The 22524-nt window shown below is 47.4% G+C and overlaps 1 protein-coding gene across 6 annotated transcripts in view; it reads left to right on the top strand.

The window, feature by feature from the left end:
* The window catches only part of PTPN21 (protein tyrosine phosphatase non-receptor type 21), a 75310-nt gene extending 53034 nt beyond the window's left edge, over window positions 1-22276 (top strand). For 4 of the 6 annotated variants that reach the window (XM_078054075.1, XM_078054078.1, XM_078054077.1 and 1 more), the window contains exons 11-19: window positions 3085-3145; window positions 3792-3876; window positions 7861-9269; window positions 13301-13438; window positions 14360-14581; window positions 16949-17077; window positions 17268-17502; window positions 18108-18268; window positions 18489-22276. In XM_078054075.1, coding sequence (XP_077910201.1) covers window positions 3085-3145; window positions 3792-3876; window positions 7861-9269; window positions 13301-13438; window positions 14360-14581; window positions 16949-17077; window positions 17268-17502; window positions 18108-18268; window positions 18489-18617 — 2569 coding nt within the window. In that variant the 3' untranslated portion in view covers window positions 18618-22276. The remainder of the gene's footprint in view (window positions 1-3084; window positions 3146-3791; window positions 3877-7860; window positions 9270-13300; window positions 13439-14359; window positions 14582-16948; window positions 17078-17267; window positions 17503-18107; window positions 18269-18488) is intronic. The other 2 variants (XM_078054079.1, XM_078054080.1) reach the window with 2 other exon arrangements.
* Window positions 22277-22524: the final 248 nt, after the last annotated feature.

The raw sequence follows: 22524 nt of genomic DNA, 5'->3' as shown, positions 1-22524 counted from the left end.
GAGCTGAAATCATTAGTTGGCTGCCCAACCGACTGAGCGACCCAGGCGCCTGTTGAATTTTAGTAATTTAAAAGTTCAGTCCTTTTGGACTAAATGTAAATTTCAAAGATCCCAGTTTTGCTTCAGCCTAGCTCTGACGATGGAGAATAAGCAGCAGCAAAGTAAACCTCAAGGCTACAAAATGATGCCTTCAAATTCTGGACACTGATTTTAATGACTATTTTATTTATTTATTTATTTATTTATTTATTTTTAAAAGATTATTTATTTATTTATTTGACAGAGAGAGACAGCGAGAGAAGGAACACAAGCAGGGGGAGTGGGAGAGGGAGAAGCAGGCTTCCGGCCGAGCAGGTAGCCCGGTGCGGGGCTCGATCCCAGGATGCTGGGATCATGACCTGAGCCGAAGGCAGACGCTTAACGACTGAGCCACCCAGGCGCCCCATGACTATTTTAATGTACAGTTAAGGAGCAGTTAACAAAACCAGAGTACCCGGGTGCACCATCCCACCTCCCACCACCAAGGAGGCCTCAATTAGGACCCATAGAGCTTTACTGATCGATACAGGCTTAATAGAACTATCATCCATTTTGTTATTGTTGAGTAACATAAGTTCTGGGAGATGGAATGTTCTTTGGAATAGAGACACTTATTCTTTAGCAACAACCTCAACACATTTTGATGAAAGGAAATTGTTTCAAAAAGCGTTTAATTAAAAAAAGTCACCTAGTAAAACAAATTGTAGTCACCTAATGTTAAGTTCCTGATACACACTCAGTTTTTTTTCTTTGTAATTTCTATTATTACTTTTGGGTTTAGCTATGTCTTCAGCCTATGATATATAATAGAAGTATTCACTTGTATTTCCTGTAAGTTCACTTATGACTTCATATTTAAATTTTTAATTTTTAAATCCATCTGCTATGCACTTTCTTATGTGGCATTATATGAGGCTATGAGACTTGAACTTCTTATAAATGGTCCATTGTACCAATAACCTAGCTTCTCTCTGCTAAGCTGGAATATCACCTTTATCACATAATCAATTTTTATTCTGGGGTAGACCATTTTTCAGATTGCTCTTATGTTCCCTTATTCTAACACTCTGTTACTGAGGCAATACCAGCCTAGTTTCATTCAAGCCCAGTATTTGGTGATCATTTTTAATCAGAAATGATAAGCACTAGTTTTATTTTATCTCAGGTCTTCTCAAAATAAGCTAATTTTCAGGTTTTGAATATAAGGTACTAGTGGGGGATGCCTGGGTGGCTCAGTTGGTTAAGCGTCTGCCTTGAGCTCAGGTCATGATCCTGGAGTCCCTGGATCGAGTCCCACATTGGGCTCCTTGCTCAGCAGGGAGCCTGATTCTCCCTCTGCCCCTCCCCCTGCTCTGCACCATCTCTCTCTCTGACAAATAAATAAATAAAATCTTTAAAAAAAAATAAGGTACTAGTGTTTAGAATGCTAAGAATCATGTTAATTTAGGAGATGTGAGGATTGATACTATGGTAATTTGCTGATTAAACAGGTTGAGTGTTCACTTTGTGCTTCTGGATTTTCCAGTAATTAGTCCTTAGAATACTATAACCAAAAGTCACAAAATATTTTTGTAATTAGTATTTATGTGTCACATAAGCTCATGAGCCAGGAACAGATGGTAAAAGATTTTTTTTTAAGAAGTGCTTTGACGGGTACCTGGCTGGCTCAGTCAGTAGAGCATGCGACTCACGAGTTCACGGCTCATGTTGGGTATAGAGCTTACTTTAAAAAAAATTTGGGGGGGTGCCTGGGTGGCTCAGTCAGTTGAGCACCTAATTGATTTTGGTTGAGCACTCTTGATTTTGGCTCAGGTCATGATCTCAGGGTGGTGAGATTGAGCCCTGCATTGGGCTCCCCGCTGGGCTTGGAGCCTGCTTGCAATTCTCTCTTTCCTTCTCCCTCTGCCCCGCCCCCCAACCCCATGCACATGCGTGCACATGCTCTCTCTGTCGCTCTCTTAAAAAGAAAAGGGGAGAAAAAGCACTTGGGGAAAATTACCTAAGTCATCAACAAAGCCAAGGATCCTATGTGTTTAGGTTCCTAGATTTTATCTGCAATAAACTGCACACAAGAACAAAAAAATCCTGCCTCTGTTTAAAAGTGGTAAAATTACACGAGTTGTTTTTTCTCTTGTTCCTTTTTGATGTAATTATTTATTCAAAGATGGAACTTGATGGGAATAGTTTAAAATCTCAATTTCTCTGAAAAATGTTAGTCCACACTTCTTAATATTCTCATTGCTTTCTTTGTTGTTGTTGTTGTTTAAGTCACCTCCACACCCAGCATGGAGCCCAGTGTGGGACCTGAACTCACGACCAACTAAGCCACCCAGGCACCCCTCGTTCCTTTCTAAAAAATACATTTAAAACCAATCTGAGAGAAGTTTCTTGCAAAGAAAAGTAAATAGGTTTACCATTGGCCCACTGAACCAAATCTACTTTTTTGCTTTCTCTAACTTAGTTCCTTATGGGAAATCCAGATTCTTAAGTTACCAAAGTTATAAACTTATTTCTTGATTATGTTTGTAATGTGTGGTTAAGAGGATTTTAACTAAAGGCATCTCCCATTGCTTCAGGCTTCTGGGCTGGCAGTTGACGGTCACCCCTCAGGACTGTTAATGGAGGTGGTCAGTGCTGACCCAGGCCCACAGGAGAGACGCATTTGCACTGAGTCTTGCTTCCCTGGGATGTTTGTGGGTGATCAAGCCTTGCTGCTTTTCCTCTCTGCATATGCGCATTCCAGAGGTTTTACCTGGATAGCCCAGGAAAAGATAGACCTGCCCATCCTCAGACAGTCAAGGCAGATGTTCCTGCATGAAGAGGCTTCTCAAACCCTGGAGTGTGGGCAGAGGGGTCTGGGCAGCCACAAAGGGTGGAGGCCCCAAGTGAGGACAGAGAGTCTCCTTTTTTCTGATATATGGCTGGATTAGTTTGTCTTCTTTTTGCTTTAGTAGATTTATTATTTTACCTTCTTATTAATTTATTTTGGCAGAATTAGGAAAACTATGTGTATGTATGTCTCAATGACATGTCTTATTTTTATAGGCAAACTCAGACTGTCACAGTGAACCCAATTAGGAGGAGGTCGTCTTCAAGGGTATCCCTGGTAAGAAAGAAGGAAAAATATAATTGCTTTTTTTCTTTTAGTGATATCATCTTCCTTAATAAAAGATGCTTTTGATAGTATTAATTTTTTATTTGGACCACAAAAGTGTGCTGGTATTCCATTGTTTTTAACCAAAGAAATGGCAATTTTCCATAGGCTGACCCTAATATTTACGTAATATTTATTTTATTATACATATTTAAATATTAGGTCCAACCTAGTATTAAAATTTTTGACTATTAGTGAAGAGCAATCAGAAGTTAGATATTTAAAATGCTAGCTAATTTTGCCTGATAAGATTAAATACACTACAGAAAAACTTTTTATATTCACATGTTTACATAAGAATTCAGGGAACTTTGTCTATTCCTTCTTGCTCTTAAAGACTTTTTGGATACAGCTTGTTTTCTTGTGATCTCTGATGTCTGGTATCAGTGCATAGGCCTTGGCATTGTCATTCTGGGAGACACTGAAAGTGACAGATATGGTAAGAGCTGTAGGGTCTTCATGTTTATTTTCTATATATTATATTTAACTTCCTTAGAAGTTTTTTAATGGACAGAAAGAAACCAGCAGAGACTTACTTTACATATATTACATAGGCAGCGATGTGTTTTAACCCTGTTTCCAACTTTCCATTCCTTAGCCTAAGCCCCAGCCCTATGTGATGCCTCCCCCACCCCAGCTGCATTATAATGGACATTATACAGAACCATACACTTCCTCCCAAGGTAAAGTACGCTATATCTGAAATGCCATACAAAATTATTACAATTTGAATAAATCTATGAAGACTTGGAGATCTTGGAGCCAGGATAGTTTTGGCTGACGTTACAACCAAATCGTTTTCATGATTATAGCCATCCTGGATTCATAGAAGCAGCAGTCATTAGATTCAGTTTCTTGAAAATGTGTAGCAATATTCAGTATCAAATTCTGATGCTCAAATGATCCCAAGTTTGGCCTTTGGGAGCCCCTTTCAGCCAACTCCGTTGTCCTGCTGACACTCTCCCATTAGCCTTTGAGTGTTTCCTTGATTTCCAGCATAAGATATCCCAGGCTCGTTTTGGTTTTTTTCCTGCCCGAGAGCTGCCCATTATAAGGGTTTAAGCATTTCATTTTTATTTATTTTTATTTTTCACTCAGTTAGTGTAGGGAGCTGTATTTAAGACAGTGCCTCCCAAGCTGAACCTCAGGCATTCATTCAGGAGACATTTACTCTCTCCTCTGTGTACGAGGCTCTCCTACAGAGGCCACGGAGATTTAATGCAGAGAAGTAGTTCCACATCCTAGGAAGCTTAGGATCTAATTGGTGGGGGATAAGACTAGCACACAAATAGCTTAAACACAAAGAGAACATGATTGTTTTGAGGAGAGAGAGCAAGCGATTATGTGACGAAAGACTTTCCAGAAAGGCTTTCTGGAAAGACGGCAGCTAGAGAGAGGGAGGCGGGCAGTTGATGGGGATTGCTGCCCCTGGTTTTGGGGGACAGTGAACACCATGGCACAGACTGAGGAAGGGGCATTGGGGAGGGGAGGGGTATGGCTGGACTTGGAACTGGGAGAAGCCATGTGTGAAGGGACCAGAGGTGGTTTGTGACTGTGTTGTGTGTGCCGGGCCTTCCGTGCACAGAGGAGAATTTCCGCACAGTGAGGTAGGCAGGTGGGCAGCAGGGAAGCCGTGCTTCAGGGTATGGATTCCCAGAGGGTGCACCTCGGTGGGGGCTGTTTTCTCTCTCACTGCGGGCTCCTTGTGCCCCGCCCTTGTGTGCTTCTGTGCCCCCAGCCCCACCCGCCGCTGGGTAAAGGCTCTTCTGTCTGCATTGCTAGTCTGCAGATACCCTAATACTTTTTCCTCGCCTCTCTCTTCCAACTATGGTTTGAGTTCATTTTCCCTTCCCTTTTCCACCTGCTGCTTCTGAGAGCAGTGCCCGTGTGGGTGGGTACCTGTTTACTCCTTCCGACTTTGCTTTGCTGCCCCAGCTGCCCTCTCAGTCCCTGGAGCCCCCCACCTCCTCACTGGCAAATTGAGCTTTTTCTCCTCTCGAAAAACCTCTTGTCGGGGCGCTGGTTCTCTCTCCTCCTCCTGCGCCGTCAGTGGTGTTCGCTGTCTGGGAAGGTCTCCGGGGGTGGCCTTCTTCCCTCCCTTTGCAGGCTCCCACGGCAGCCCTGTCCACAGTTCAGATTTCGGCAGGGGTGACTGTCACATCTGTATTTCCCATCTGCAGCCCTGCATCTCCATCTGCCCCACAGGTGACAGGGTAGGGAACCACCGCACCAAAAGCCCTCGGCGGGGGACTTGGCTTATAGTATCAGCTATTACAGCTTGCTGAGAATGAGAATGTCACATTTGAGCTCATTGCTCTGCTCCACAAGCCCATCCCTTTCCCCCTCGTCCTTATTTCCTCTTTGCGATGACGTCACTCTCCTGGTTACCTGGATTCCAAACTGCATGCAATTTTGTTTTTCTTTTTTCCCCCTCAGCACCCAGTCCATCACACACGTTCTGGCCTCTAACTCCATACAATATCCCTTCCGTCTCCCTGTCCCTCTGCCCCTGGTTCAGTCCAGCCTCACCCTACTAGCTGGTGGCTCCACACGAGAGGCCAGCTTCCACCTCTGCCCTCCCTGGCTCACCGGATACATGGGTGCCCGGCTCTCAGCTCCCCCATGACCATTCCTTTGCCTGGTGTTGCACACTCTCCGCAGTGTTTCCCGACGCCCCTTTCCCAGTCTTATTTCCCACTGTTCTCTTACTCGTCTCCAGCTACCCGACACTCCAGCCAAACTGAGGATGCCCCCCCAGAAGTGGTCTCCTGGCCTGGCCCGTGCTGCCCTGTCACCCAGAATGCCCTTAGTCCTTACATGACGCCATTGTGTGCTCTCCTGCCCGCCTGTTTCCGTCCCATGGGGTGGGGGGGGGCTAGATTGTGCTATGGGAACGCCCAGCAGCTTATGCAGTAGAGGTGACTTCTGCTCAGGTTAGCGGGAGGGCTCTGCTCCATGTCTGCCTGCCTCAGGCGTTCTGGTTAGAGGAGCCTCTTCCATCTGGAATGTTGGTCTGGGGGGTGGTGGGGAGGGAGCATGGAAACTGGCTCTCAACCCTCTGCTCTCTTTCCCTTGACCTCTGCTAGTCATGTGACCATGCCTGACAGACACCCAGGGGTGAAGATGGGTAATCCTGTGCGCAACGGCTGCTGCGGGAAGCTGGACATACCTTCCCCACCCCCACAGGCCACTTGAATGCTGTGTCCTCCGTGAGGCTGTTTTTGATTCTCCCCTCCCTGTCCCCATCGACCCAGCCCAGGCTGGAAGTGATCCTACCCTCCTCCTATGTGGACCCCTGTCACACTGAGTCTCACAGTGTAACGTGTCCTTGAATTGTGGTTGTTGTATACATCTCTCCCGTTTACTCACCTGGATTCCAGTCATCTTTTCCCCCCATCGGTTCTCAGCATAGTCTTTTACGCACACGGGCTCACAAAGGGATGGTTTGTGGGGTGTAGGGAGGAGCCTGCAGGCAGGGAGGCTAGGAGGGGTGGGTTTTATGGCTGTGCAGACAGGCTGGGTCAGGACCTGAGCTGTGGTGGCAGTGAGAAAGGGGAGCTCCAGGGATCCGGAGGTTGCAGAGCATTCCAGGTGTGGGAGCAGTACAGGAACCGGGAAGCTTTGGTGTCAGCAGGAAGAATACAGTGATGCATCTGAGCCCTGTTTCGTCCTGGCTTGCACGCCACCTGAGTAACGTCCCCACACTAGATGGTGATATATTCACTTTGATAATCACTAGTCACTTGAACCATTACATGGCTCTTGAATCCCAGAAAGAATACTTTTGAAAGGCAACTGTTCTCTGAGGGACCTGACTGCTACTCTTTGAAGTGTCAGAAATCACCCTCAGTAGTGATGGTGTTTCCGGTGAACTACAGATCAGACAGAAGAAACATGCCTCCTTCCAGCCCCACTAGGCACACATGCAGCCACTGTAGATGAGACAGCACTCCCGATTCTGCTGCCTGTGGATCCCCATCCCCCTGGAGTGTGGGGCCAGAGTGGGGGTGGGGGGCAGGTGTGAATGGCTTCTGGCCCCTGGTGAGGTTTACAGCAACGGATGATATTGTTGGACCTGGAGAAGTAGAGCCTGCAGAGTTATTGTTTTTGTCTTCATTCTAGAAGAACCTATACAGAAAACCCAGAATTCCACTTGAGGTTTTTACAGATGGTTGGTACTTGAACTAGCTCAGCATCAGCGAGTCCCACATTCCCACCAGGGGGAGAGAGCAGTTACTGGTGCAATGCCTTGAAAAGTATCTCTGCCTCCAGCTACCCAGAGTTCCTGAAAGTCTGTTTCAATTCTAGCAAAACACACGTTTTTGATTTTCAGAAAAAGACAATATTTTATAATCATTTGTACTCTTAATATTGGATTTAGATTTGGTTAATCTTTACTAGGGGCCAAAGCCTGAATACCACCTTTAGGGTGGGTGAGCCGTCACCATTCTATAGATGAGGATGCCAGGACTCTGGGAAATAATATGCCCACAGTCATCAGGGAGCCTGGGTAAAGCCAGGTTATTTCTGCATGGATTTTTGTAAGCTACACTGAAAGTGTCATCAGCGTTCAGGGCCTATCTCAGTATTTGCCTAGAGTAATTGGTCGGATTTATACATCTTAAAATCTCATTTTAAAATACATTTTAAATGTGTTTGTTTCCCAGATAACCTCTTTGCAACCAACCAGAATGGATACTGTTGTCACTCTCTGACAAGTTTGGATCGAGCCCAGATTGACCTCAGTGGTCGGATCCGAAACGGCAGTGTATACAGTGCACACAGCACTAACTCCCTGAACAACCCGCAGCCCTACCTGCAGCCGTCCCCCATGTCCTCTAACCCGAGCATCACGGGGAGTGACGTCATGAGACCCGACTACGTGCCATCCCACCGGCATAGCGCCCTGATCCCCCCGTCGTACCGCCCGACCCCAGATTACGAGACGGTGATGAAGCAGCTCAACAGAGGCATGGTGCACGCCGGAAGGCAGAGCCACTCGCTGCGAAACCTCAACATCGGCAACTCGTACGCCTACAGCAGGCCCGACGCGCTGGTCTACAGCCAGCCGGAAATTCGGGAGCACGCCCCCTTCGCCTCCCCGCAGTCGGCCCACTACCCGTTCAGCCTGAACTACAGTTTCCACAGCCCGTCCCCGTACCCGCACCCCGCGGAGCGGCGGCCCGTGGTGGGTGCCGTCAGTGTGCCCGAGCTGACCAACGTGCAGCTGCAGGCGCAGGACTACCCGGCCCCCAACATCATGCGGACGCAGGTGTATCGCCCGCCCCCGCCCCACCCGCCCCCGCGGCCGGCCAACAGCACCCCGGACCTGTCCCGCCACCTGTCCATAAGCAGCAGCAACCCCGACCTCATCACCAGGCGCGTGCACCACTCGGTGCAGACGTTCCAGGAGGCCAGCCTGCCGGTGGCGCACTCCCTGCAGGAGGTCAGCGAGCCGCTCACGGCCGCCAGGCGCGCGCACCTGCACAAGAGGAACAGCATCGAGGTGGCCGGGCTGGCGCACAGCCTCGAGGGCCTGCGGCTCAAGGAGCGCACCCTGTCCGCGTCGGCCGCCGACCCGCCGCCCAGGCCCGTCTCGGTGGGCTCCCAGCCCGGCGGCTGCCCCGAAAGGGCCGAGCGGGACCAGGCGGACGAGCGCGGAGGCCTGGGCTACGGCCACAAGAAGTCTCTCTCCGACGCCACCATGCTGATCCACAGCAGCGAGGACGAGGAGGACCTGGAGGAGGAGATCGCCTCGCTGGCGGTGCCCTTTCCCCAGGCCCGCACGCCCCGGGGCCGCCACTCCCCGGAGCCGCCGGCGGGCCCCTCCCGCGGCCCCTGCGCCCCCACCACCGCCGCCCCGGGCCCGGGCCCCCTGCACGGCCGCGAGCCTGCGTTCCCGCTCGTGGAGGCCCCCCGGCCCCGCAGAGAGGGGCTGCTCACGCCCTCCATGTCCGAGTCCGACCTCACCACGTCGGGGCGCTACCGAGCCAGGAGGGACTCCCTGAAGCAGCGGCCGGTGTCCGATCTCCTCTCGGGGAAGAAGAACGTCGTGGAAGGCCTTCCGCCGCTAGGGGTAAGCCGAGTGTGCGGCTGTGCCCGCATCCGGTCGTCGGCACGTGCGGAGCGCCGCCCCGCTCCGTGCGTCTCCACTTTGACTCTCCTTTCTGGCCCTTTCAGCTTTTGTGTCTTCGAGCTCTTCTCATCCCCGCCCCCCTTATTTCCATCGTATTTGGAACATTTTGAGTTTATCTATGGAAATAAGGGGGATCGATTAGACTTTTAGTGGTTTTGCTCGAGATAATAAATTAGAAGGAGTGAAAAGGTAAACTCAGGAGGCTCTGTGAATGGAATGCAGTGGGATGTGGATGGGGGTGGAATGGATGAAAGAAGGAAGGGAGGGAGGGAGGGAAGTGTTCTCTGGTTTGAGGTACGGTTGCTAAGCAACCGGTTTAGAAACACCGTGTGGTGGTGCAGCGGTGCGGGGCTGCGTTGTGCTTGCGGCGTGTTGTCTGAGAGGAGCATTCCCCGAAGGGAAGTGTTGCTGATGTCAGAGTGTGTGGATACAGCTTGAAGTGCCTGGCCATGATCTCTGAGAGCCGCAGAGGGATTCTGGAGTTGGGAAGGTGGCACTTGGTCAAGACAAAACACCCAAGAGCTCCGGGTCTCTTTAAAAGAAAGATTAAGTGAACTGAGAGCCCAAAGAAGTTCCTTGTAGAAAACGCAGCTCTTTGATCCTCATTATAATAAATAACCATGAGTTGTACACTTCTTATTTATTTGGGGCAAAATATAAAAGCATAACATCATCTCTAGCTGCCATTCCTGGAGCATTTACCATGTTCCAAGGCATGTCCAGCTTACAACAGGCCTATTGTTCCTTCAGAAGAGAAAACAGACTCTGAGATGTTAAGTAACTTTTCCAAGGTCACACAGCTAGTGGGTGACTGAACTGGAATTTTAAAGCCACGTTTATCTCTGCAACCTACTCTCTGATCATCTACACTGTTCTGCATTGAGGTATATTGTATATGATATTTTATTAAGTAGTTATTGCTTGTCTAAGCCTTGCTGTTTTCTGTCTTTCCACCGAAACTTTTTGAGTCCCCAGGCACTTTGCCTTTGTTATTTAACCGCGGCCACTCTAAGTCATCTTGCTGCATTGCTCAGGCTTCTGGCTCCTTATTGCCCATGTCTCCACGCCCGGAGCCCTGCCCTCTGATCGAGCTAAAGTGATTAATCAGCCTATCCATTCTGTCTCCCAGTTACTCCCAGTGCCCTAGCAGCTAGGACTCCTCCCCCATCTCTGATAGCCTGTATACTCAGACTTGAGGACCCATCACAAGTATAGTAGTATCTTCAAAAACTGGAAGAAAATTCACACAATTTTACAGTGAGTATGCAATTGATTGGTAGAGGTAGACTGAAACCACTTAACAACAGTGCTGTGGATTTAAGTGTGTTTGCTTTTAATGAATTTGGGCTTTGAATTTTAAGTTTATTTTTAATTTTTCTTGGTAAACATTCTTACCTACCTGACATTCTTGGTAACATTCTTACCTACCTGAAAAGTAAAGACCAGGGTCTTAGGTTGGCTGGAGTGGAAGGTATGGATTCATGATCAATGATTCAGGGTAGAAACAGGGTGTGAATAGGTCTCTGAAAGGTAATTCTACCTGAGTCCCTGAGCCAGCTGGACAGGGTCCTTTTCATAGTTAATACTCTTTCCCTAATCACATCAAGAACTATCTTTTTTTGGTTTTTTGTTTTCTTAGAGAAAGAGAGAAAGTGTGTGAGCAGGGGGAGGGGCAGATAGAGAGGGAGAAAGAGAATCTTAAGCGCATGGAGCCTGACGTGGGGCTCAGTTTCCCCACCCTGAGATCATGACCTGAGCCGGAATCAAGAGTCAGATGCTTAACCAACTGAGCCACCCAAGTGTCCCAGAACTAGCCATCATTTTTATGTATGACCTGAGTCTTTTCCCCAAATGATACTTGTTTTGAGTACAGTCCACCATTTCAAGCATATTGTCCCTGTACCTTTTGAATGGGATATAGCAAGATCCCCTAAATCTGAGGCTTTTGATCAGTTTGGTTCTCTAAAAATACAAGTTTTCTCCCTTGCTGACTTTTAAGACCACAGTATTAGTACAATTCTGTGATTAGATTATGCTCTTGATCCCCTTCTTTGGCATAATGGATTCTCCTTGCTTGACCAATGTGTATGGCAGCTGTGGCTTGGGGGAAAGGTCTAGGACCTAGGAATGGAAGAACCTGGGTCTGAGGCTAGACCCTCCCATGTATTAGTTCTCTGCCCCGTGGGCTGGACCTGGCAGCACCAGAACCACATCTCTGTCTGTAGCATGGGGACGGTCACCCCTGCTCTACCTGCTGTGGTAAGTCCCATGGAAGGTTAGGCAGGAAAAATGCTTTGTAAATTCTGTGATGGGGCGTAGCTGACTTTAAGGAAAGGTTTTTTACTGTTTTGACACTGATGACCATTTATAACGAGACAGCTGTGTGACCTTGGGCAAGCTGTCCCATCTCTCTGACTCCGCTCCGTTGTAACGGAAGCTGACCCCAGAGAGTTGTGGCAGGGTAAGTGAGGTCCTGGCGCACAGAAAATGCTCAGACGAAGTTAGCTCATTACGGTGCGGTTGCGTCATCCTGACTTGCCGAGAACTGAAGAGCTCAACCCCCTGCTAAGCCCCTGGGACTCTTCATAGTGACATGGGGTTGCCATGACCTTCACTGTTACCACAGACACACTGAGTTCACATACTAATGCGAATTCAGGTTATGGGAGTTTAGTATTAAAAACAGTGAACTAAATTGCAGACAAGCAGAAACATTTTGGAGTTCTCCACCCTTCTCCACCTCCGGGAACTTGATTGTTATCTGAAAAAGAGTGGGCTGGTTGGAGTGCTCCCACAGCGAGGTACAGATTTTCCGGTGCGCCCCTAGTCCGGGCCGGCGCTGCGCACGTCAATCACTGTGGGCGGTGCCCTGAAGGGCGCGCGTGGACTCGGGGGCGGTGCTGCTGCTGACCGGCGCGGCTTCCCTCACGCGCGGGCTTTAGACCCCGGCCTGAGGTGCGGCGGCCTCCTGACCCTGTCCTGGGGGGCGAGGGCGGGCTTGAGTTTTCAGGAGTCTGGGGAGCCACTTGGTGTCAACATTGGCAGCTTGAGATTGGCCGTGGTGGGAGAATTCGCGCCATGGCAACTGGCCAACCCTGCGCGTCAGACCCCCCCCCCCCCCCAGCCAGTCGGTAACCGGCAGCGTACGGGCGTTTTCTGCGCGGGGCAGAATCGTGACGCTTGGGCCTCTCGCTCCCAGGCTGCTAGGGCCGGAGTAAAGCTGGTTTCATTTGTGAGTCGAACTGAGAAAACCATTGCTGGCAAACAAGGGCCACTGTCGTAGCGACTGTGGCTTCCGAGGAGACTCCGCCTTCTCGGGCTTGTCCGCTGAAGACAGAAGATCGTTACTTCCGTAGTCACATTAGGAGACGCACATTTTCAGGCGACTCACACCCTGTCCTGTACCCTGCCTTCCTGGTGTCACCGTGGAGATTTCAGTCCTGTTGTCTTTCCCTGGTTGAAAATGCGGCAGTTCTGAGGGGTAGTGAGCCAACCCAGGTCACCCCAGTCTGCAACAGAACGGAGGGCAGGATAGAGAGAGCGACCCCAGAAACCATGGAATTTTTTCAGAACGGCTTAAAGAACTAGTTTATATCTTTAAAAAATCACAAAAGCCTATGGCAGTCATGCGACTGCACTTAAAACCCTTTCTGTGGACTGCCGCTGATTTTTGTGCGCGTGTCATGTTTTGAAATTGGGGAGTTGTGTGAAGGAATGCTGCCTGCCTGGAGCCTCACCTCTCGTTACCGCAGGGACTTGAAACGAATTGCATTTCAAAATCTTCTATCTGCAAGACTTATCAGGGCTTTGGCCTTGAAAGGAATGTCTTGTGTGGCTGTAACCTCTCCTGTGGGTGTTGGCGAAGAAGAACACTCCTTCCATTTGTTTCCAGTCCTCAGTCCCCTGAAGTGTCTTTTCCAGGGGGGGTGTATTTGTGTATATTTCATATATACATATAAATATTTTTATAGGGAATGAAAAAGAGCCGGGTAGATGCAAAAAAAATTGGTCCTCTCAAATTGGCTGCCCTAAATGGACTCTCCCTATCCCGACTGCCTCTGCCTGATGAAGGAAAGGAAGTGCCCGCCAGAGCCACCAATGACGAGAGGGTACGTACGAGACGTATGGAGCGAGCGGTATGCTTTCTCTGGGACAGTCCCCAACACGCTACAAAAATGCCTTCAGATTTTAGTGAATTTGCTAATACGTCTAATTATCGTGAGTGTTAAGGCATTTTATAATGTGGATGTAAAAAATTGGGGCAAATCTGTTAATAGGTAATTTTAGAGTAAATGTTGATTTTTTTGTTTCTTTGTTCCTGAATGTTCTTTACCTTCTTCCGGCCATCTGCAGCAGTCTTGATTTTTGATGGCTTTAAGTTAAGAGGAATTCTACAAGGAATTCTACTCCATATAAGTACAACCGGGAAAGAGCAGACATTGACTGCCTTCATTGTATTGAAAATTTATCTCAGGTGTAAACAGTTACTGAATTTTTCATGACTTTCTTTGTGACCAACATATATTTGCTATGAGGTTTTATTATATCAAAATCAGACAGGCATGAATTAATGCTAAGTAAAAATTTGCTTACAACAGGATTCTGGAGATAATTTCAATATTTACTGTTTTTTTCAGTTTTTGTATATCATAGATTAGAAAATTGAAGCATTTGTTCATAGAGACTGGAACGGATTCTCCTACTCTAGGGTTTACTGTTCTTCAGGAGAACTTTCTCTTCCTTAGGAGTCACAAAACTGACCATAGATTTAGAGAAAATGAATTCAAATTATTGTCGGCCAGTTTTCACCCTTAAACAGAACTCTCCATTCTGCTTCTCACCAACAAGGTGATTTTGTTATTTTAACTCTTACTGTTACGGCTTGTTGAAAATTTAGTTTTGATGTCATCTAGAGTTTTCAGTACTAGATAATGCTAAACTTGAAGCAGAAAACAAGATTTCAGATGCGCCATCGGAATGCAGCTTGGACATGTGACGATACTCATTATTCCACGTGTTCCATTTTACAGTGTAAAATTCTGGAACAGAGGTTAGAACAGGGAATGGTATTCACAGAATATGAAAAAATTCTTAAAAAACGGCTAGTTGATGGGGAGTGCTCAACAGCACGACTCCCTGAAAACGCAGAAAGAAATCGATTCCAAGATGTTCTTCCCTATGACGACGCCAGAGTGGAGCTGGTCCCAACTAAAGAAAACAACACGGGCTACATCAACGCGTCACATATTAAGGTAAGAGCAGTGGTGAGGCCGTGACGGCTGTGAAGTTGCGAGTTCAGTTACGAGAATGATAAGAACTGTATTCTTGTCTGCAGTCTAAACACAGCCTAGTTGGAGCCTTTGTGAGAACTCACGTTATAAACCGGGAAATCCGTACGCCACAGCTGGTTTGGAGGTGTTGACCAGCAGAGCCGAAGCTGCCTTCCCCTCCCACGTGCTAAGCCCCTCTGCCCCCAGCACTGTGGCCAGGACTCAGGGAGCGCTCTTCTGCCTGACCTTAGTTAGGCCTTTGTTCTTCTAAATCTGAAGATCTCTTTCTGGCATAAATTCTCTCCAGAATGGCAGAATTGCTAGTTTTCTGTTATCACATACCTACGTTGATTCTTACGTGACAAAGGGGTCTGGGTTGGTTGGTTTGTTTATTTTAGAGAGCGAGCAGGGGAGGGGCAAGGGAGAGGGAGAGAGTCCAGAGCAGACTCCCAGCTCAGCGCGGAGCCCGACCCAGGGCCTCCATCCCACGACCCTGAGATCCTGACCTGAGCCACAACCAAGAGTGGGACACTTAACCGACTGAGCCACCCAGGCGCCCCGTCTGGGTTTTTTAATGGTGTTCACCGAAGCTTTTCCTTAGGATGGTGACGTCTTCTTTTTGCTTTTTCCCTGTGATCACTTCTCAGCATCGTTGTGTTCTTTGGAGAAGCGGCCCCACTTTTTCCTTGGAGACAGTGTCATGCCATTTAACTGGGGTAATGTTACACCCAGTGAGATGGGAAAAGGTGATGCTGATCCCCAACTGGGAGGTGAGGAGACAGGCGGTTTGTCTTCTGCAGCATTGTACCTTTTGTGTGTGCTGGTTGGAGACCCAGTGCGTTCATTTTGGAAAGGAGAAGCTTCCTTATTGGGAGTGAATGAGGAAGTATCCACGGTCAGGAGTTTTTCTTTCCCACATTCTATTTTGTTTGCAAGTGGTATTTGATGAGTGCGGGTTCACGCTTGGGGCTTCCAGAGACCTGGCAGTCTTCCTGCAAACGTGGGTGCCCTTGGCGGTCTTGGGGAATCTGTGCATGCGCTTTTTAATATGGGTATAATTTATTTAAAAACTGAGCGTTTCGGTGGAATAACTCATCCAGTCTCATGACGGGGTGGATAAGAACTGAATAAAGTCGTCGTCCTATGTGGGTATTGCAGAATCTTCAGGGGCCAACTGAAGACCAGTGCAAGGCGGCTGAGCCTCGGAACTCCTAGACCTACCGCTTACCAGCGTGGGGCCTCCTTGTGCTTTCCTCTGAATAAAGCGCTGACACCTCCCCCTCGGGCCTGTCCACAGAGCCCTCCCCCTTGTTCGCTGCTAGCACCCGGGGCTGGCCGCTGAGTGAGCCTGCCGTCAGTGAGGGGATGCAGCTGAGACTCCGGGCTGGCAGCCTTGGATGCGGCTGAGGGCGGAGTAGCATGGGGCCCTTGGGAAGCAGCCACTGTGGTCCCCAAATGTCAGCAGGCGTGGGCTTTACCCCAGATCTCCTGACTACAGATCCAGCGACCGCTCTGCTACCTTAGCCTCTTCTCAAGGAGGTGCAGCCTCAGGTGGAAACTTAGTATCCGTTCCGGGGGGTGATCTTGACTCAAGTTCAGAGGTGAGACCACTTTAAGCAGGAATATTTTTTCTGCCCTAGAAATCTGGTATTTAACCTCGGTTTTGGCTTAATTGTTCCTACTTCTCCCAGTGTGTTTAATACTTCATGAGGGGAAACTGTGTTTGAAATTTAGCATACTCTTATGTTGATACTATTTTTATAAGAAAAAGAATCATAACAACAGCAATAAGAACTATGTATTGAGAACCTATTATGTACAGGCACCACATACATTGCCTCATTTAATTCTGCCGACGGCCCTATGAGGGTACATGACATTTTTATTTTACAGATGGGAACAGAGAGTCAAAGAGGTTAAGCAAATTGTCCCAGGTCACATAGATATTATGTGAATTCAGAGTGTGTAAGTTTATAAATAGGTAGTAATGGGAATTGTATTAACAAGGAAAAAGGATAAGAGAAAACTCTTTATTCTGAATAATTCAGTTCATGTTTTAGTACTGCCATAAACAAATGCGCATACGTGCATACATACATACGTATATACACATACACATTAATTAATAATTAATATTTAAAGTATTTAGAGAGAGCGGGGGAGGAGAGGCAGAAGGAGAGAGAGAGAATCCCCAGCAGACTCCCCACTGAGCGCGGCCCCCAACATGGGGCTCGATCTCACAACCCTGAGATCATGACCTGAGCCGAAATCAAGAGTCAGACGCTCAACCCGCTGAGCCACCCAGATGCCCCGCACATTAATTTTTTTAAAACTCTTTTCTGATTGCAGGTCTCTGTCAGTGGAATTGAGTGGGATTACATTGCCACACAGGGGCCACTACAGAGTACCTGTCAGGACTTTTGGCAGATGGTGTGGGAACAGGGAATTGCCATCATAGCAATGGTGACCGCAGAAGAGGTAAGTGCTCATTTCCCTTAACTGCTTTTCTCAGCCTGAGAACAGTTCGTGTTGGTCCTGGGGGCTCCTGACCTTTCAAGGAGGAGGGCCAGGGTGGGGTTGGGGTCCGGCATTTCGGACGTGCGCTCTGTGTGAAAGGGCGTCCGCGGCTGGGTCTGGTGTGTGTTCTGACCGCACGCGTCCTTCGCAGGAGGGCGGAAGGGAGAAGAGCTTCAGGTACTGGCCACGGCTGGGTTCCCGGCACAACACCGTCACCTACGGGAGGTTTAAGATCACAACGCGGTTCCGCACCGACTCCGGCTGCTACGCCACCACGGGCCTGAAGCTGAAGCACCTGCTCACGGGGCAGGAGAGGACGGTCTGGCATCTCCAGTACACAGACTGGCCCGAGCACGGCTGTCCCGAGGGCCTCACGGGCTTCTTATGTAAGTGCCTTCGTGCCAGCGCAGCCTCTGCTTAAATCACCCACACGGAGGAAGACTTGGGCTCCTGAAAATACTGCCTGTATGATGTCTCATAGAAGCTTTGGACTTGCTTTATTTTTTTTTTTCTTAAGATTTTATTCATTTATTTGAGAGAGAGATTGAGAGCATGAGCTGGGGGGGCACGGCAGAGGCAGAGGGAGAAGGAGGCTCCCCGCCGAGCAGGGAGCCCAATCCAGGGCTCGATCCCAGGACCCTGGGATCATGAGCCGAGCTGAAGGCAGACGCTCAACTGACTGAGCCACCCAGGCGCCGCTGGACTTGCTTTAAAGTAAAGGCTTTAAGTGTTTAGAGGAGGCTTAACAGAAAAAAGTTTTTAGAGTATGGTTTGGTGGAGAGTAGAAGGACCCTTAGAGACTGTCTGCTCCACCTCATGTTGTAGGGGCCGGAGGCAGTGACTGTCACTGTCGGTTAGCGGTTGGGGGGGGTTAATTGGCACCCAGGGCTCTTTATCCAGAGACCTCCCAATCAGTGATGCTAATCTGGAAATTATCACTTTGATGGGCCTTAATCCCTGCATAATTTTCTGTTTCATTGATACTCCACAGCATACCTTGAGGAGATCCAGTCTGTTCGACGCCATACAAATAGTACCAGTGAACCAAGAAGCCCCAACCCTCCGTTGCTGGTCCATTGCAGTGCTGGGGTGGGAAGGACTGGCGTCGTCATTTTGTCGGAGATCATGATCGCCTGTCTGGAACACAACGAGGTACGAGATCCTTGTTGGTCAGGGGGAGAAGCGGGCCGGGCACGAGGCTGGGGAAGAAAGGAACTGGTGGCCTACCAGTTCTCTCTGAACAAGTTCCCCGGAGGCTTCTTCTAGAAGATGCTAAGGTAGGAAAGTGTCTGTGTCTTGACCGGAGTTCTGCTGGGACTGCTCCCCTCTCTGCGGGGGACTGCGTCCCGCTCATTGCCGTCTCTCCATCCAGGTGCTGGACATCCCCCGGGTGCTGGACATGCTGCGGCAGCAGAGGATGATGATGGTGCAGACCCTCTGCCAGTACACGTTCGTGTACCGAGTTCTCATTCAGTTCCTGAAGAGCTCGAGGCTCATATAAGCTCCCACGGCTCGTGATGGGGACCCGATGGTGGGACATGTTGACAGCTGACAAGAGCGCTCGCCTGACTCGTGCCTCCTCGCGGCCACGAGTGGCGCCTGGACAGCGGCGCACGCAGGGAGCCGTGCAGAGCACAGGGCCGGGGAAGGGCTGAAGGAGACGCACGCGGTCCCCAGGGCCTGGCCCCCTCCCATCTCTCCAATTTGCAGCACTTGCACACTTTGTAGAGGTTGTTTTCCAGACAGTTCTCTGTTGTACCGAAGCTGTGCCGGGCAACTCTGGCAATCAATAAGGCGTATCGATTTCTATCTTGGACATCTTGGAATTTTATTTTATGGCTAAAGTATTTGGGGTTTTCTTGTTGAGAAACTGAACTTTCCATGGCGATGGTCCACAGGTGTGATTGGTTCCTATGTAAGTTTGTATTTAAAACCATGCTACTGTCTCTTGTTATTTTTAAAAAACCCTAACAGCTTAGTTACCAAACGCAAAACTACAAGAAGAATCTAAAAGTGTTATTTTGAAACATAGAAGCATTTTTATATTCAGAAAATTTTTTATCCTAAAATATTCTATATATTTGTACCTTTTCTATTTTCCAAACAAGAGATCAGCTCATTAAGGTACTGAAATGAATGAGTTACTGTAAGAGAAAGTTGGGAATGAAGGCACATTATTGGAAATGTGAGACAATACTCAGAGTCACTATTTTTTTTCAGTATTATTTGTAAACCTAAACGAGTTTGATCTTATTGGTAGAAACTGGAGTGAAAAACAATTGTATAGGTTGGTTTTAAGCACTTTGTTGTTAAAGACAAATCTGAATTTTAGTATATGTGTTGCTTGATAGATGAGACGGTAACAGTGAGTATCCAGAAATGTTTGGAAGAGATAAGGGCTAAGTGTACGTGGGGTGGTCAGGGCGAGAGTAAGTGCAGTGGAAATGCAAGATGGCAAACGCAGGATGCCTTTGACAGAAGTACAGTATTAACTCGGCTCAGACTGAGAGGCTGGGGTGGAGAGAGGGGGCCCGGGGGTGGCGGCTGAGCCCCCAGAGGGGAGGTACCCCCGGGAAGTTCACGTCACTCTCCGTGACTCACTTTGTTTCCTTAGAGTTCTTATACCTAAACCTCTATTCTTTTCTAATAAAGTCAGGTTTATATTACCATGAAAAGAAGCCTTGAAGAGGCTTTATTTTGTTCTGATTGGAAGAAGGGAAGAGTTAGTAATAGTTTCACCTCATTTCCCAAAACTGCAGCCCAGACTACTTGTGGGGCCCCCAGAGATCGCTGTGCTGTTCAAGAGGTGCTGGGGTTCTAGCTCCCTGATCCCCTGACTTCACCCCTGAGGTCAGTGTTAGCTTCTTGGTTCCTCCCCGCCCCCCACCCTGTTCCCGTGCACCGATCGCATCCCGGTGGCTGAGCTCGAGAGGGAGAGAGTGGCCTTTGGGTCAGGGCTACGAGGGACTTGAGTAGGTAAGGACTTACTGGGTACGTTTCACTGAGGAGCCATCTCATTTTTCTTCTGAGGCTGCTTCTCTAAAATGCAGAGCTTCCAAAATGCCACATCCAGGGCTATTCCCCAAATGACAGTGTCCAAGGGATGGCTCTGACTCCCATGTTCACTCTGAAGGCAGTTTAACTCACTGTTGAATGTGACCGCTGAGTGTGCGTTGTCAGCTGGGAGACAGGATTTGCTTCATACGGTGTGGATCTGCCTATCTCCGGGTTACCCAGAAACCAACCCTTAAGAGGGTCATTCAGGAGATAGTAATGAAAACGACTACTGGAAGTGGGCACATTGCTCACTTAGGGACAAGATGTTAATTTTAAACCTGAAATTGTTTTAAGAGTCCTGTTTAAATAACAGTAGACCCAAGTGTAAATATTGAGAAAGAGCTCCCAGAAGAATGGGTTAAGGATTTTTATGATCATATTTCCCATCTCCACACCAAATAAAGGATGGGAGTGTTTTCAGTGTTTTGTTTTGGTTTTATTCTTCCATGGTACGTTTTTTAAAAAATGCTTTTCTGTCAGGTTTAAACATTTTGAAGTGTTCCATTGACAAGAACATACTGTAAAACAAAAATCTAAAGAGTAATATATGGTATATTTGTGTTCCAGTTGTAATAATTATAAGTAGATTACTTCTGAGGGCTAAATTACACTATTTAAATGTCATTCTTAAAATGTCGCATGTTTGACCAGCTTCTAAGACCCATGTAATTTTTTTGTCCCTTTTGAATATTTAAACTTTTTCAGTTAGTGAATATGAAAGTATTTCTGAATAAAAATCGACATTACTGGACTTTGAAATAATGTGATTTTCAAGAGCAAACTGTACAACATTTAGGCTTCATAGGTTTACCACCACCGAATGGAGAATGTTGCTGTCTGCCAAAGTTATACAATGCTTCACTATCTCAGTGTCTTTTTAGTTCCTTGAGATTCTAAATTTCATAGCAAAATTACCAAAATGTACATTTTCACAAAAAGTAGGTTACAAACCACTGCTTTCCAATGGATTGATTTTGGCATCTCTGGCATCAGTCTTCCTGATTAGTGGGGTCTTTTGATGAAATATTCTAGCTGAGAGTTTTGAGCACAGAAAAGTGTTCATTTAGAATGTTAAGTGCAGTCATTATTAATTACTTCCCTCTGGAACACCTACTGTGAAGTATTCTGAAAACCCTAGTATTTAGCCTTCAAAACCCTTTGGCAGAATTAAGACAGAAGGTGGACGGACCTGTCCTTCCTTTGAAGCTTCCAGAAAGAGCAAGGTCTAGGCAGAAACACAGAGGAAGAGTGTGTCAGTGGGGAGGACTGAGTGATGACAGCAATCAAGGCCAACTTCTCTGTGAAGCTTTCATCGTCAGAAGAAAACAACCCCTTTAGGATGGGTTGATATGTTAATATTCACAACATTTAGAAGATATATATGTATATACTATATATATAATATAAAACCTCATGTTTTAAAATGTACAACTGGAGGTCAGCTGCACTGTAGGAACAGGTTTGAGATTTGCATGAACAAATGGAAGCAAGAATTGCTGTTTGTTGTAAATTGTTTTTAAAATCAGACTTTTAAAGTTTTAATTTATTTATTCATTTTAAGCAATCTCTGCACTCAACATGGGGTTCAAATTCATGACCCCGAGATCTGGAGTCACATGCTCCTTCGACTGAGCCAGTCAGGTGCCCCTAAAATCGGACTTTTTAAAGGAACTCTTCAGGATATAAATTTAGGGAACTTGTCTCCCATCAAGATTTCATGTGGAGCAAGCTAAAACTATCTTTTTTCCCCCCAGTTTAAAGTTTATTTTAAAAAAGAGATCTAAATTGGAGGGAGCTCTTTATTGAGCTGAGAGACCTTTCAAAAATAGAGGAATAGGTACATTAGGAATTTGCCTGGAAAAACATTTCTCAAAAGAACATGAGTTTTTCATATTCCTCTAGATAAGGGCTCTGTTCCAGTATCTACAATTATAGAGAAATGAGGAAAAATCCGAAAGTCCAGTTATTTAAAATTTGCATGTGTTGGGGATGAGTGGATAGAGGATTTTAGGAAACTGCTGAAGGGGTTCTGGGGCGGTTAAAGTGGCATAGTTTTCTGTATATTACAGGCAGTTCCCAAATAAAAATTATGCTCTAAAAGTTCAGATGTATGTGTGTGGAATTATTGAGGAAAACAGTAATACTTCCCCGTGTAAACAGTATTCCAAGTGGGTGTTAACTCTCCTGGTTTGTCCTCCCAAAGCTTGTTTGGTATAGAACCAAGTCGCGGTAATCTGAACTCTGGAAAATACGCAGATGTTCTCTCTGCTGCACCCTGGTGGTGAGGAGGGAGAACGAATTCTCTGCCTGGTGGGAGGGACTGAGGCTCAGCAAGCAGTTGGTCAACTAGA

Source organism: Halichoerus grypus, chromosome 8 (genome assembly GCF_964656455.1).
Source record: "Halichoerus grypus chromosome 8, mHalGry1.hap1.1, whole genome shotgun sequence".
NCBI lineage: Eukaryota > Metazoa > Chordata > Mammalia > Carnivora > Phocidae > Halichoerus > Halichoerus grypus.
This window is presented reverse-complemented; position numbering and strand designations above follow the sequence as displayed.